The sequence below is a fragment of the Chrysemys picta genome, chromosome 9, assembly GCF_011386835.1.
Source record: "Chrysemys picta bellii isolate R12L10 chromosome 9, ASM1138683v2, whole genome shotgun sequence".
Classification (NCBI taxonomy): domain Eukaryota; kingdom Metazoa; phylum Chordata; order Testudines; family Emydidae; genus Chrysemys; species Chrysemys picta.
In genome coordinates, this window is record NC_088799.1 from 75,332,018 (window position 1) to 75,347,726 (window position 15,709).

A 15,709-nucleotide genomic window follows, 5' to 3' on the forward strand; every position below is an offset into this window, starting at 1 on the left:
ATCTGAACCTGCATTGTTCGGCGAAAAAGGTTTAGCCAAAAAAATTTCACCCAGCTTTAGTGCTAACACTATACAATGAAAATAATTAAATGGAACAATAAAAAGTGGTAGTCTATTTGAACACTTGTTAGTTAATTGGCTTACCGCAATCCAGATGATTAAACTCATACAAAGCTGAAAAGAATGATGAAATTAAAATATTAGGCACATTTTCAGCCAAGGAGAACATTCCCAGAATCAGCATAAATGAGAAACAAAGACTCCAAAGAAACTTGGAGTGCAAGAGATGCATTTTATTGTATGCTCATTACGATGAGTAACACATTTAGAAATAATAATCCCACGTAACAGTGACAATCTTATTTTACAGCGTGTACATCATTTTTTACAGCCACATAAAACACTTATTTTTCTAAGAGATTTCCCAATTTAGCTTTCTGAAGTTTAGAAATATAAAAAAAATTTATTCTCAAGGAACTGATTCTCATCTGGTGCAAAAACAAAATATGAACATTATCTGAAACACAAAGCCACAATATAGCATGAAGTAAAGTTACAATTTATCATGTAAACAGCTGTGTGCAAACATGAAGCAACTAAAAGTAAAAAAGTACACATTATATGCATAACATTTATGAACAGGTTTTTCATTAAATAGCCCTAGACCAGCTTGTTATATTAAGCGCCATTTGATTTGCAGCATGCTAACACAAAGCATTGTTTAAAGGGATGCATATTTTAAATGTATACACTGTAAACTGAAGATCCACCTCCAAACTCTAGTGGCAGCATATTTTTCTGGTTAAATACTGCATATATACTTTCTTACAGATTGAAAATGCATGTTTATAGTATGGTAGAGATTTTTAAAGAATTGATTAAAAGGTGCAATTTTATGTCTATACTGAAAATTTTATATTAGCAGGTAGGACTAGACTAGCCATACCTGTTATAAATACTGCCCTAAAGAACCTCTAAGTATTTTGTATTTTAATTCAAAAAAACTATTGTGTTGTTTGAATCTTTTTTAATACTCTTTTTAGAGAAGATCTTAAAGTAGCAAGAAAAACAAAACAAAACAGTGTTGGGACAACACTATCAGCTGCATTCATTTTTTCCTTTTAAAAAAATGACAGATTCAAAGGTATTTGTCATGTGCCATACTGAACATTCAACTGCAGTTTCAGATAAAAAAGGGAAATTATATACATACATATTTTTAACCCTAGCACCGGAACACCACCTTTGAGCTTATAACATAATGCAATATTTTTAACATCATATCCTGCCATAAAATAGGTTAGCAGCTCTGAAAATAGTTTTAAAAAATTACTCACTGAACCTAGACTAATAAAGGAAACAAAAAGGTTTCCCAATGAAATGTTAAAAAAAAAAAAAAAAAAAAAAGGGGGGGGGGGGAGAAACCCCCAAATTCGACCAATTCTGGAATACAATTTCCAGGCACAATTTAAAAACATAATGACCAAGTGATTGACTTATATTCTTTTCAAAACTGAATAAGAAGTTTGAATTGGTTGCCTTGACAAAAAGTTTGTAAATAACCCCACCACAACTGAACAGTTTTCATATTGGAGACAAATGCTGTTACTGATGAAATGGATAACACAATCGTCTTCATTTTCCCTTCTGTAGCTTAACAATGTATAATACTATTAATAGAAGACATTCAGCAATCCTTCTGCAACCTTTCAGACATTCATCCATCTTTCTGCATTCTATAGTGCTCTTTAGGTTCTGATAAGCCACAATCATAGGACTATGAGATCCCTGTCAACCTTAATACTTTTAAGACTTTTAATACAAAGAATGTAAAGTTATGATTTAATATCAAGCTTTGAAACCAGGAGAAACAGTTCATGAGATTTTTTTCCCCAATTAGCATATCACAGTTTCTAAATTGCTTCCTTCTCAACATCATATATTACATTATGGCCTCTTTGTGATGCCTCATTATATGTTGATTTTTTTCTGATGGTCTACGGAATCCCTTTTTGCAGTATTCACACCTGTGTGGATAGTCTTTTGTATGTATTGATATTACATGCCGTTTAAAGCCTGATGCATCCGTAGTGCTATATTCACAATACTGGCATTGATACACTTTTCTTCCACTGTGGGTCTTCATGTGCTTCTTAAGTTCGTTTTGCTGCCTAAATCCTCTCTTGCACCTTTTGCATTTAAAAGGCAGGTCCTTGGTGTGAACTGAGAGGATATGCCCACTAAGTACAAAAGGATCTGAAGTTTTAAAGTCACAGTGCCTACACTGATGTATCTTTTTACCTTTGTGGGTTTCACTATGCTTTTTGAGCTCAGATGGACGATGGAAGCCTTTTTCGCACACCTCACATTTGTGGGGAAAGTCCTTCGTGTGAACTGAAATAATGTGTCGTTTCAGGTCGCTTGAGTTGGTGCTCTTATGGTCACAATGTGGACACTGATGAGTCTTATGTCCTTGAAATAACTCTGTGTGCTGAAGAAGTTCTTTTTCATCTGTGAATGCTTGGGGACAATGCTCACATTTAAATGGTAAATCAGTCCCATGTTTGGTTTTTATGTGTGTTTTCAGATTGGATTGATCAGCACATCTGAAGACACAGTGCTGACACTGGTATGGCTTTTCCCCTGTGTGGGTCCTCATATGCTTTTTAAGCTCAGATGGATGACGGAATCCTTTCCCACACTCAACACAAACATGAGGAAAGTTCTTGCTGTGAACTGCAAGCAGATGTCTATTCAGCAGTCCCTGTTCTGCAGTCTCATAGTCACAGTATTTGCACTTGTGTAGTTTAGGCTCCTTGTCCCTCAATATCAGTTTATTAGAACTTAATGGGCTTGCCTCTCTGTATCTCCTTGTATATTCTGTAAACTCATGGGTTTTGTCAACTTTATTTATAAGTTTATGGCTTTCCAGATGGTTGTGGAAACTTACTTTTTTGTTAGTTGTAAAGTCACAGTCCGTACACTGGTATTTCTTCTTAATCATATGATCTGGGTGGTTCTTCATATGCCTTTTCAGGAATCCTCTGGATTTAAATTTTTTCCCACATATGTGACAAGGGTAGACAGTTAAGGGCTGTCCATCAGGACCTATTATAACAGCTGTTTTCAAACAAACAGAAGACGTTATGAAGAAAACTGATAAAACTGCTGAATTAAAAAGAACTGTTCAAGAACATTTACTTGAACTTCACAGATAGAGCAAATAGTTTAGTAGCTTTAAACAACTAAATCCCAGATATCTACAATTTTAAATACTGTTAAAAGAGTTGACTGAAGTAAGGCATAAACCCCCAATGCATGGGCACTGGTGGCACTTGTTTACTGAATGGACCACAAATTAATGGAGAGATTGCCTTGTTAATCAACCTTTCTCCCAATCCCAATTGTGTATATCTCACCTCCCATTCATGATCACATAACATCCCCGTGACAACTACAGGAATTGTTTATGTGGATAAGTAATATTAGAAAAAATGTATTTTAGATGTCTTTTAACGCAATTTGCCAGCTGGAAATTAAGAGAGTCAGCATGATGTACCAGTCAGCAATCTGTGGACCATCAGCAAATTCTCCAGGGACAACAATTTTAGAACAGTTGCACTACACAATTTCAGTGGTGGTAGGTGTGCTTTTTTTTTTTTAAATAGTTGCAGGAAAAAGGATCTTTCCATATAAACCAATACAATAAACAATGAAAAATATTCTACCTGTTTGCCACTGCCTGGTTTCTCCCCTCCTCCTCTTCTTGGCTTTTTGTTTAAGCGCTCTATTTGTGTTAATGCTATCACAGATTTGCAGGTACTGTGCTGCATTACCATTTTTGTTTTCTAATCGTGTATCCAAGTTATTTCCTGAATACAAAGATCAGACACCATAAAAACTATAAGCAAGTTTTTTCTTTGGGACTAGATGACTGGATTCACATGGGAGCAAGTCACTTTACATTACCTTAAAAATAAATGTTCACTGTAGAAAGGAATGGGCAAGCTTTTTTTCAAAGGGTCAATAGTTACCATAGCTATTGATAAGGCCTTATATAAGAATTTCATTAAATTTGGACTCATTATGGACCTTTGTTTCCTCCACTCCCAAACCCTTAACTTTCAGCTAATTATGCCTGTTCTTTCCTTCAACCTAGCAGTCCTTTACTCCCCAGTGGCCTCATTTTCCCTTCCCTGATCACCAAAAACTATACTAAAAGATACTGATGTACATTTCTGAGGGTCTCTGTTGCATTTAGGATTGTTCTTATTTCTACAATGTTTATGTAACTGCAATTCCTTGAAGAAATGAGTTCCAAGTGTATAGAACCCTTACACATATGCATTCTGAAAAGTTTGGTAGCATTCACTGATCAGGACAGCTGTGGATCAGGAATTTGTCAATATTCCATGAAATAAGGGAGACAGTCATGAATTTCTTAGTGGAAAATCTGATATACAACTGTGTTTTTTTCAAAAAAATATGAAAGCAAATGTAGCTCTTGCATCAAATATAATTATATGTTCTCACCTGCTGCTTGACAGTCTTCATACCTTCTGGGCAGTCTTCTTTCATCTCCTATAGAACACAATATTTTACTAATTCATAAACTGAAATTGTATTTGACAATGATGGTTTGAAACTCGTGTGAGAGAACAGCTAGCTAGCTAGTAAACTTTATTTACTGCAGAGTCCTCACCATCCTGACCACTCTCTACAGAGATGCCAAACCAGACAATGACCATATTGTACATATACCTGTACAAACTTGCTTTCTTCTTAGGTTCTGGTAAACACCACCTAGTACAAAATAACCAAGTTCCGCGATTCTCTTTTGATGAGAGCAAGTTCAAAGATCTTACTTCCCTATCAAGAACTTGGTGCATGATAAGTTTTGGACTACTTTACCATGTCTTGATACAGTGGTCATTCAGCACTTGCACGAAGAATGCTGAAGCTCTATGGGATGACATGGGCTACATCTTAGCAGTATTCTCATTTTCTCATTCTGGACTGAAAAAGTTTTTGCTATGCTTTTGGACTCTGTGGTTCAAACACAGTTTTGTCTGCCAGCTAATGGGGTTAGAAGTATATCTGGCCAGGACTTTTCTGTCAGATTAATTTTCTGATGGAAATGCCCTTTTCACAACATTCAAATTTTTCCACAAAAAAATTGATGGCTCTTCTGGCTGCCTGCCTGGAATGATCGTCAATTTCATTTTCAGCCTGCAGGGAGAAAGTTAAATTAACAAGAGTCTTCCAAGCGAGTTGCCCGCAAGTAGAAAATGTTTGTTGTTGTTTCAAAATGGAATTTTTCATCCCTTCCCACTTTTTTTTTTATTATTTTTATTAAAGCAGTTTTAACTTTTCATCCTGATTCAGCATGGAAAAAAATTCAAAATTGCAAAGTTTTTCACAGGAAGGGATTTCCATTTTCCAGCCAACTCCAGTTAGAACTCCGTCCTTAAACAACTGACTCTCTCTTTCATGACTCAGAGATGATCTGAGAGAATATTCCCTTAAATATGATGTATTTATAAGTTAAAAACCTACAGTATAGTAAATATATATGATATTAATAGAATTTGCACCATTAAAACGTCCTAATAAAATGTTCATACTATTCAATGAAGATCAACTTATTTAGACATACAAAAGACTTTAAAAAAAACCACCAAAAAAAACACACAATTTGTTTTCTGTCAGAGGGTGAAGAGTTTGATTATGAAGTGTAAGGCTAAGTCTATATTACCACTTATGTCAGTGTAACTTATGTCGCTCAGCCCGTGTGAATAACCCCCGCCATCCCGAGCGACACTGGTTACACAGACGTAAGTGCCAGTGTGGACAGCACTATGTCTGCAGAAGAGCTTCTCCTGCCGACACTTGTTGGGGGTGGATTAATTATGTTGACAGGAGAACTTTCTTCCATTGGCATAAACTGGCTACACTAGAGATCTTACAGTGGCACAGCTGCACTGGTACAGCTGCGCCACTCTAAGCTCTCTAGTGCAGACATGGCCTAGGACTGAGAGAGGAAGAGGTCTGCATGACAAACCCTAAGCTTATTTTCTCACACTCATTTTCCTTTTCTCAGATAAAACTTGTGTGAACCTTTCACCAGCCAGCTTCCTGTATATTAAACAAATTCCTTTAGCTTATGCAAGATTCTATAATGCTCAGTAGCTGACTTCAAGATATGCAAGGGAAATTTGCATGCTAGACATCCCTGAACTAGTACCTGGAACAACAGTATCAAAACCTTACAAACTACTATGCTTTTCCTTGTATAAAACCCAACACTAAGCAAGGTATTTTTTATGATTAAGAAAAAACAGATATTAAAATAATTTAAGGGCTGTCTGGCAGGCTAGTGAAACAAAACGCTAGCGTTTGGGACTAGCATTTTCGTTCATTCCTTAGTTGGAAGAGTCTGAGGGCATTCTGGAGAAAGTATGCACAGCTGCTGAAATATCACTTTGAGCAACCCCAGTGTGTGACTCTTGTAAGTTAATGACTGGCTCCAGAGACAGCTGTTTACAACTCTCCTTAGACAGAGCTGAGAAGTAGGAAGGTCATGTTCTAAAAGATTTGGGAGCTAAGTTAGGGGGAAAATAAGAGGAGGGGATTCCCAGGAAAAAAAGAATCTAGCATCCTACCATAAGCAGCAGCCCAAGCAACAGGAACAAAAGTTTTATTCACACCGGTGTCTTCAAGTTGTGTGTCAGGAAGTGATGTTGCTTCCTCTTCACCTACAATGACTTCCATATAAACTTCATCTGCTATTTCAGCACAACCTGCATTTAAGGAGGAGAAGTTGTGATTCTTGAATTAATGTTACTGTATGTTCAGCCTAAATTTTCCTTTGCTTATTTTCATATGATTATTCTGATTAGTAGTGATACCCACTGAACAATTCTCTTCCCTACCCAAAATATTTGTACAGGGTTATGTTGCTTTATCCATATACATTGCTAGACTGGAGATAGGAAAAATAACTATCAACCAAAAGGACCTTGTAAATGTGTAACTGCTGATGGTTCTTTGCCACTTTGCAAGAATAAGTTCTGCTCTACTTAATAAAATTTAAAAAGTGATCTAAAATGGTCTTGACACTTTCAATAATAAAGCTATTTAAATGAGGTAAAAAAGATTTTAGCAAGTTAGTTTGTTAGGCAAACTGAAAAATTAGCAAGTTGCAAAAATCAATTACTTATTCATTGACTCAATCAATGATCACATTAAATTCAATACAAATAATCAACTGCTTGTATAAGATAGGCACAATATGTATTTTATAATAATTATAGGCTACTCTTATTTGTGGGCAAGACAAGATATGATTTCTACTAGTTGAAATCTGAGAACAATCATTCACAAACATGAAAACATTCCTTTTAGAAAGTGACCAATATTATGCACACAGTTTTCATTTCTGGTACTATTTTTTAAATGTACTTTTTTAAAAAAAGAATTCTTACTAATATCTTCATCTTCCTGAGAAGAGTCCTTAACAGCCATGTAAACCATCTTCTCTCGCTGCATTCTGCCTACGCCTCCCTGCTCAATTACTCCAGCTACAGAATGTCCATTGTGGAAGTCACTCTCTGTGACAATTTCTGTTCCTCCTTGAAAAAGAAAACCACAGTCAATGTAAACAAGATCATCTAGAATATCATCTCATGAGAATTAAATTAGAAAAATGTTCTATATCAGTATTTTTTTTCTGTTTTAGACAGACATTCAGTAAAACCCTGATTAAATGCTTTGAAATAAATATTTTCTTGCCATTATAAATTTCAAATTTGTTACTCATTGGTGGCACAATAGACAAAACCCTCCTTTCTCACCAGTATCCTGACAAAAATCAGGGCTGAACAGTTGGATAGTACTATTCGGGTGATATCATAGGCATAAACGGTGTCAGTTTTTGCATGCTAACAGTGTGTTAAATATGAACAGAAATATTATGTGTCCCCCAAAGCTTCTATTTTAAGCGTGTTTTGAATATTGTGCTGGCAAAAAACAGACTTGAGATTCTTCCTTGAGAAAGGAATAGTTAAATTGGGTTGACATACCCAACAGACCATTACAAAAATGTTATTTCACATACTGCAAAACAGTGGATTTTATTAAAGAACACAAAACTAACAAACATTTTCAAACTACTGAACCAATAAACAGAAGGTAAGAACTTGCCTATTTCCACGTCATCCTCAGCTTCAGCTTTAAATATATACACTTTTATAACTTCTGAACCAAACCCGTCGTCTTTAGAAACATCATCGTGTGAAACCTCAGTGCTGATTTTTAAAGGTGTGCTTCCAATATGGTCTAATTTTTCTCCAACATCATCCACTGTAAAAATAAAAAAAGGACAGTGAGGTTCACACACAAATTTTGTTAAGACTCAAGAAGTGATCTCTAGCAAGTTTTCCTCACATATTCAATATGTAAGATCCTATGGAACTACTATTATAAAAGCAGTTATACAGATGGTTCCTTTTCCTTTTATATCTTAGTCTATTTTAGTAAAGTCCAGTATTCAATTTCATTATCAAAACTTAGTAAATGAAGGACAAACATGGCTGTAAAATGAATCACACTGGAAGCAGACTCGTTAAGTAATTACAAAGTATCTGATATTTATTCTATTGTAAACTATTAAGCCTAGAAGGTATAGATTGATCAAAAAGTAAAAATATAAGACATAGCTAATATAATTTAAAAAACAAACCCAGAACCTGATATTTTAATTCTTCTGAGATTTTCAAATTCTCTACTGTCCAAAATATCTATTACTAATAATAACAGCGGTTATTCTTATCAAATGTGTTTTAGTTTGGCTGTGAGTTTTTGGGGTCAGTTATTATCCGGGCAAGCATATTTGTGAGATTTTGTCTCTTGCTAGTTAAAAGTTGAGATAGTAATATTTGGATTTATGTCCAACTACTTGAAGTTCAGCTACCCGCCATCCTTCATGTCTATAACTAAAGGATTAAGTCACCTACTACTCAATCTACTTTCTCAAAATGTACTTTTATCAATAGAATCAAATCATTACATTCAAACTACTATTAAGTGGAAGAGCAGAGTTTTGATAAAGTAAATGTTCACATATATAGGGCTGATTTCATAGCAAAGAACACTAAAAAAGCCTGATCAGAATGGCACACAACAGAAAGCATTTTTATTACTCATGTACTGACAGAACACTACCTACTCCCTTAAGCCCAGGGCAGCATAAGGTTAATGCAACACTAAATACCCACTGAAGCCCTCAAATGAGGAATGAATTCCACACTTTGAAATAAGCTGTAACCCATACTGGATGATCTTCCAGGTAAAAAAATATGTGTATTATATTAGAAATACAAAGACTGTGAGAATTTTTTTTAAAAGATATGACAGTGGGTTATTTCTTTATGATTTGGCATAATCTACTCTGAAAGTCATTTTAATGATACCTACTCAACTGCAGCAGGTTTTTTTGGTGTCACTGATGAAACTTGTGAATCTCAGAAGTCTTTGAATGAGTCAGAACAATACTGGAGCTACTGAAAACAGAACTAAATAGACATAAAGCAGCTAATTGATTAACATTAAAAATCAACAAATACTAATGTAAAGTATTGCAAAATTAAATTTCTGTAATTTAATATAGATTAAAAAAGAAAATGTGAAATAATAGGAGGCTACATAATCTTTTGCATATGTCAAGCTTTAAAAAAAAAAATAGATTGGGTTGTAAATGGTAAGGGAGTTTGCAAAAGACACAATTGCTTTCAGGGATCCAAGTTTAAGTTTCTCTTCTTCTGGATGAGCTTAAACCTTTCAGGGTCTTTTTCCTTTTAATTTAAAGAATTTATGGCTGATCTTGCTTTACTGAAATCAGTGGGAGCAGGATCAAGCCCTTATTTGTTAAAGATGTCCTGAATAAATGTACTGTATAACATTTACCGCCTCCCACCCAAGATGACTGCATGATATCCAACATAACAAGAAAATGAATACCAAGAATAGCAAAACTAGAAAGGAATCTACAAATACCTTTGATTAATAAGTTTACCTGTATCAGGCTGTTAATACAAATTTTTTATACGAAGCAGCTATAGCATGTACTATTAGAGCATGCTCATGTTATCAGAATGGTGTTTCAGACATAAAACTAAATCCAACTATCCATGTACCTTTTAAAGGAAAGGAAGGAAGGGAGAGCTAAGACAACCAATGTTTTGTCTATTAAAGGGTGCTATCAACTTAAATATTTTGAATCTGACTATTTTATAATATCCTGAAACGGACTAATTTTCTGATAAAGCATCTTAAATGACCTGGTTCTTTTCATGAAAAAAATCCTTTAAAAAAAATCACAGGATTTTCTGTTCCATTGTTGATGTTTTTCCAATTAAGTCCTCAATCTTGCAAAGATTTCTGGACATGATTTGTTCTACCAAAGTGAGTAGTTCCATTTGTAAATCTTTGTGGTATTGGAAACTGACTATACAGGAGAAGAATGAAAATGACTACACAAAGTGCTGTTAGATGTACAAAATAAAACAAAAGTATAAAAAAATTTACACTAATTTAGGGGGTTACTTGTAAGTATAATAGGTATAAAACTTTGAGGTAAATGTGATTTCAAGATGATGACTTTAAGCTTCATCTAGTTTTCTGTTTTTTAATTTACAGATTTTACACAAAATTAATTTAAATAAGACAAATAAACATGTTAATACTTTAAAGATTGTTCAAAAGTGGAGGCCTCGTCCTATCAGGAACAGTGGAATAATCAATTACATGACTTTTCTTTAAAAAGTTTCAAAATATTCAAGGTATGGAGTGATGAAAATGATCAAATGTCCTTGTGTCTCTGTTGATATAATTCTAAGAACTAATATAATATTTCAGAGGTTGATTGCTTTCTTGCTTTATCAGAGCACCAATGCCAATGAAACAAAGACCCTGTTAAAAAAATACTTCATTGTAAAATATATAAATAAATATTTTCAGTGAGGGATAAAGTGAAACATTCATATAGTGTATATTGATGTATATTGTATCTTATCTCTTAATATACAATTTACTTTTAACTACATCTGTTAAAAATTATAAATCCCTGCTCTAGCAGGCAACATTATTGTAATAACTAAAATATTAAAAGTATTTCTAAACCAACAAACATCCTCAGCCTTATTCTGAGAGGGGCTAAGCACATAGAACTGAAACCAAAAATCAAGAAGTTTGTCCTAAACCATATATACCTAGACTCTCTGAAAAATCAAGCTGCTCCTCTTTTAATAAGTGGAGCTGAAATACATTCAGTTTAAGCATTTTGAGTATAACAAAATTTGGAGTCAACTCCTGAAATAAATCTGCAACATAATAGATACATTTAGGGAAACTGGATGCTTTGAGGGAAAGGGAATGGTAATGGAATATAGTTGTTTTCACTTCTAGAATGATGAAACATATCTAGCTCAACCTCAGTTGCAATTAAAAAGTTAACTATAAGTTCTACCATCTACTTCGCTAGTTTACATGAAATAAGTCCACTTTTCAGAGACAGTCATATTAGGAAAAAAAAAAAAAAATCAAGCTAGTTAGCACTAATTAATTTTTGTCCGCAGTCTTAGCAGAGACTGAGAACTGAACTAATTTCTAATTCCCAGAGATTTCCTCTTTGATGATAGGCAGTGTCTAGATGCTTGCTTGAACACCATCCATACACAATACATGGACTTCTTAAAAGGACTCCAGTTACATAGGCTGTTAATCCAGTGCCTTTAGGAATACTAAATTCACAGTATTTGTTTTAAGTCAGGAATAAAAGTTTCTACATCACACAGTAAGTCAGTAAAAAATGGTGAACAAAACACAAGTCTCCTGGCTCTGAGTTCTCCACTATAAACATTAGATAACGCTGCTTCCCCATTTATTAAAAAACAAACAGATTGCTTTAGAAATATATGCTGAATCCTCCTAAATAAGCACAATAAGAGGAGTATTCAGGACACTTATAACTTAAATCTTACCTTTTTTAGTTGTTTTCAGGTGTGTGATGTCCAGATTCACTGTGGATTGCCAGCTCCCAATTCATGTGATATCTCAGCACGCACTATGCTGGTGATACCACACCCACCAAAGAAGCCCATAGGGATGAAATTAGGGCAATATAAGTCCCATGGTTTTACAATTTTGCAAAGTTTTCTAAAGTTCAATATGTTTACTTTATATACCATATGGTACAATATAGGAAATTTATATTAAAATATTTTAGCAAACTATGCAACACTGTATTGTAATATACTAAAAAGGAGGTGGTGGTGGAACATTACCTTACCCCTAAAGGCCAGCTCCAGTGTTGTTCTTTGGTGGGTATGAGATCCCCCGCATAGTGCATACAGGGCCAACACATAGACCAGAAGCTGGCAATCCCCTGTGGGTCTGAATATCGCAAACCTGAAAAACAAACAAAAAAATATGTTTTAAGTTACAAGTGTGCCAGTTGTCCCATTTACCCTGGTTATCTGGTGTGTACAGTATACAGATTAAAACCTCATTTTGTTTGTTTTAAGTAATCTAAAAGAAGGTTATATTTAAAACAAACTTTCTATCTTAACTTCTAAATTTCCTTTTTTTTTTTTTCGGTAACATTAACGTGTCCTATTGGGCCATTTTAAGTCTCCAGAAACTGTGATTTGACATATCCAATATGCTATGGCTTGATTTGTAAGTATATTCGGAATTGAGTTTTCAACCTTATGATTTTTTACCTGATATGCTCATAATGCTTCCTTTAATGTAAGAAGTTAAATTCATCTGCACAAAACAAAACAGATCAATGGTGACAAACTTCTAGTGAAAACTTTGACTATTACAAAGTTTTCTGTGCATATCAACTTCTGAGCAAAAAGATCAGACTATACTTATTAGTTTCCAGGTAACATTTACCATTAAAATAAAGATTTTTCCTTATAAATTTGTAGCATAGCCAAAGAAGATACAATCTTAAAATGGTGTAAACTACATTTAAGCAGTATTAACACTGTAACACAAAGTGACAAGATAAGGTAATTTTGAAATAAAGCTCCAAGCTTTAACCCAGCTTTTTGTCCCAGAACAAGCTTTAACCCAGCTTTTTGTCCCAGAACACTGTTTACTGTAGGGGCTCCCAAACTATGTTCCACAGAGCACTTAGTGGTGATCCATGAAGAGCAAGCAGGTCATATGATGTAAGATCTCTTTGTTTCAAGATGTTACACTTCATTAAAAGACAGCTTTACAAATATTAGAAATACTTTTCTAAGATTATGGTTCCATATAAACAATTGCTGTTGTTGACAAAGGATGTTATGCGTTCATGAATCAGAAAAATGTCCATGCGATAATCTCTCTGTTCAGATGTGGTCCACACTACAAAAAAGTTTGAAAACCCTGGTAATATATCATGGGGAATCATAGTATACAATTATACTCCTTTAATATATGTTGCATATTTAACTATACAGTAAAACATCTATTTATCTGTCTCAGCATGACAGAGTCAGATTCTGCAGAATACAAGTTCTCATTTTCTTTAAGGAAACAAAAAGAACCATTATCTAGCTGTAAAGATTTACATATTATCTTCAGAAGCATAACCAATTCAGCACCATCTTATATAACCTGAAAAAACAGCTCTATAGGACTGATTCTGCAAGGTGATGAGAACTCTGGTCCCAGTCAAGCAAAACATTTAAGTACATGCTTAACTTTACGATTAATTTTAAAGTTAGCATATACTTTGTTGCACCAAAACTGGAGTGCTCAGCACATTACAGGATCAAGCCCCATAAGTGGTGAGAACTGTCCTACTGGTCTAAATGAGATGATGACTTTAAAGCCTAATAATGACTCTTCAAAAAACCAGATTTTCTTATAACTCGGGTTGCAATTGTGTTTACTCAGACCATGATGTGCCTAAAACACAGTCACAACAACTACCATCAAGTTATAGTTATCTACCTTAGAAGGAATTCCAAAGATGACTTTACTTACAATTACAAGGATGCAGTTGGAAATATCGCAGTTACAGAACACAACTCATCATAAGTACTCTGTTAGAAAGGAGGAATTCTTTCAGTGAAAACAACTGAGCATTATAATGGTGTTCCTTTACTCATAAAACATACACAGGAATACCACTGCTGTAGAAAGTTTGATTTGCTTTCATAATGGTTTCTTTGTGTTCTTGTTCAAAAACCCTCACTAGTTTAAATGACATATTTAAAGTGCCCTTGCATGCAGCACGTGACATTACATTAAGGACAGACTGATGAAAACTGTAGCTCTGTCTCTCCCACAATTTTGGGAAAAAATCTAAACATGTAATACTTCTAAAAATGTTTTGGAAAACAGCATCACAGACATGTTTCAAAATGTAGACTTGATAAGACATATCTGAATACAGTGATTTGTATTTATCCTGAAAATTTAAAAAAAAAAGCAGTTTATTGAAAATAGATCTCTGAAGTTTTGACACACTTGGCATTCCCATCATTTATTGAGATGGGTTGCTACCAGCTATATAAAATGGTTATTGGACAATCAAAACCTATTCTGGCCTAGTCAAATTTCACTAGCTGTAATTCAGAAAAGTTTTCGCTGACAGATATTTTGTATACTAATTAACCTACATGGAAGTCCTGTGGGTGAGAGTGAAAACTGGTACCAGACATCCAATTGTCAATATCATTTAATTGTAGAAAAAAAGGATTATTTGCCTAGTCTGCAGTTTTCCCACAGTTGCTCTCACTCAGCCAGCTGTACTCTAATTGCAGGTAGCTAATAATCTATGTGCACTTCCCACAGTGCAATATAGGGCAAGAAGCCAGTTTTCATTTTCAGCCTCAGATCAGGTGTCAGTCAATAAATGCATATTTTTTTTAAGTTTAGTTCAGACCAGGCAGTGGTACATACAACAAATTGGCTACTATCTTTTTGTTTTGTCAGACAAATGTATGGCCTTTAATGTTTTTATGTTAGCCAATGTGGTCAGGGACACAATTCCATATTCTGGGTGTCCCTAAACCTCTGACTACCAGAAGATGGGACTGGATGACAGGGGAATTACCCCATTCTGTTCATTCCTCTGACACTGGCCACTATCAGAAGACAGGATATTGGTCTAGATGGGCCACTGGTCTGATCCTGTATGGCCATTCTTATATTGTGTTCTTTTTTCTAGCTTGATGCTATTGATGAAACTCAAAAAATGCTATTTTCTGCACATATTTCCATAATTTATAATTATGTTTTTTTTAAATTTACTGTATCACTGCGAGGTTAAATTACAGTATATGTAGTATATTAAAAATATTTTTTTTGAACATCCATTGTTCAGAAATTACACACACACACACAAAAATCTAACTCTTGGCACCAAGTCATTAATGTGGCAAGAGACTGTTCTTTCAGAGAGTTCAGGTGCACAGGTTAGCAAGATTTCAGTTTTAATAACTTCTCCCTACTGGACCACTTCTAGTTGAAATAATCTCCTATTTATATCTACCTTTATTTCACTTACAAGATATCATTAAGTAGTCTTCAGAAGTGCTCTTGCCATCATCATCATCTTCAGTTTTTATTGTAACCGTAGAACCAGGAACAGTACTGGCTGCTTGAATCACAGTTTCTGTATCTGAATTAGTTACAAGAACTTCTT

General features: G+C 34.5%; 1 protein-coding gene across 20 annotated transcripts; it reads right to left on the minus strand.

Annotated features, from left to right (window-relative positions):
- Positions 1–272: 272 nt before the first annotated feature.
- On the minus strand, positions 273–15,709 carry LOC135972126 (zinc finger protein 711-like). 20 transcript variants are annotated; one of them, XM_065556510.1, is made up of 10 exons: positions 15,572–15,709; positions 12,780–12,825; positions 12,039–12,465; positions 9,475–9,572; positions 8,203–8,361; positions 7,485–7,631; positions 6,663–6,800; positions 4,534–4,581; positions 3,729–3,872; positions 273–3,120 (listed from the first exon to the last, which is right to left on the minus strand). In XM_065556510.1, coding segments are annotated over exons 4-10 (1,815 nt in total). In that variant the 5' UTR covers positions 9,476–9,572; positions 12,039–12,465; positions 12,780–12,825; positions 15,572–15,709; the 3' UTR covers positions 273–1,942. The 20 variants fall into 20 exon arrangements, with proteins under 20 accessions (XP_065412582.1, XP_065412583.1, XP_065412581.1 ...); XM_065556511.1 differs by lacking the exon at positions 12,039–12,465 and adding an exon at positions 14,044–14,102 and having other exon boundaries at positions 12,780–13,419; XM_065556509.1 differs by lacking the exon at positions 12,780–12,825.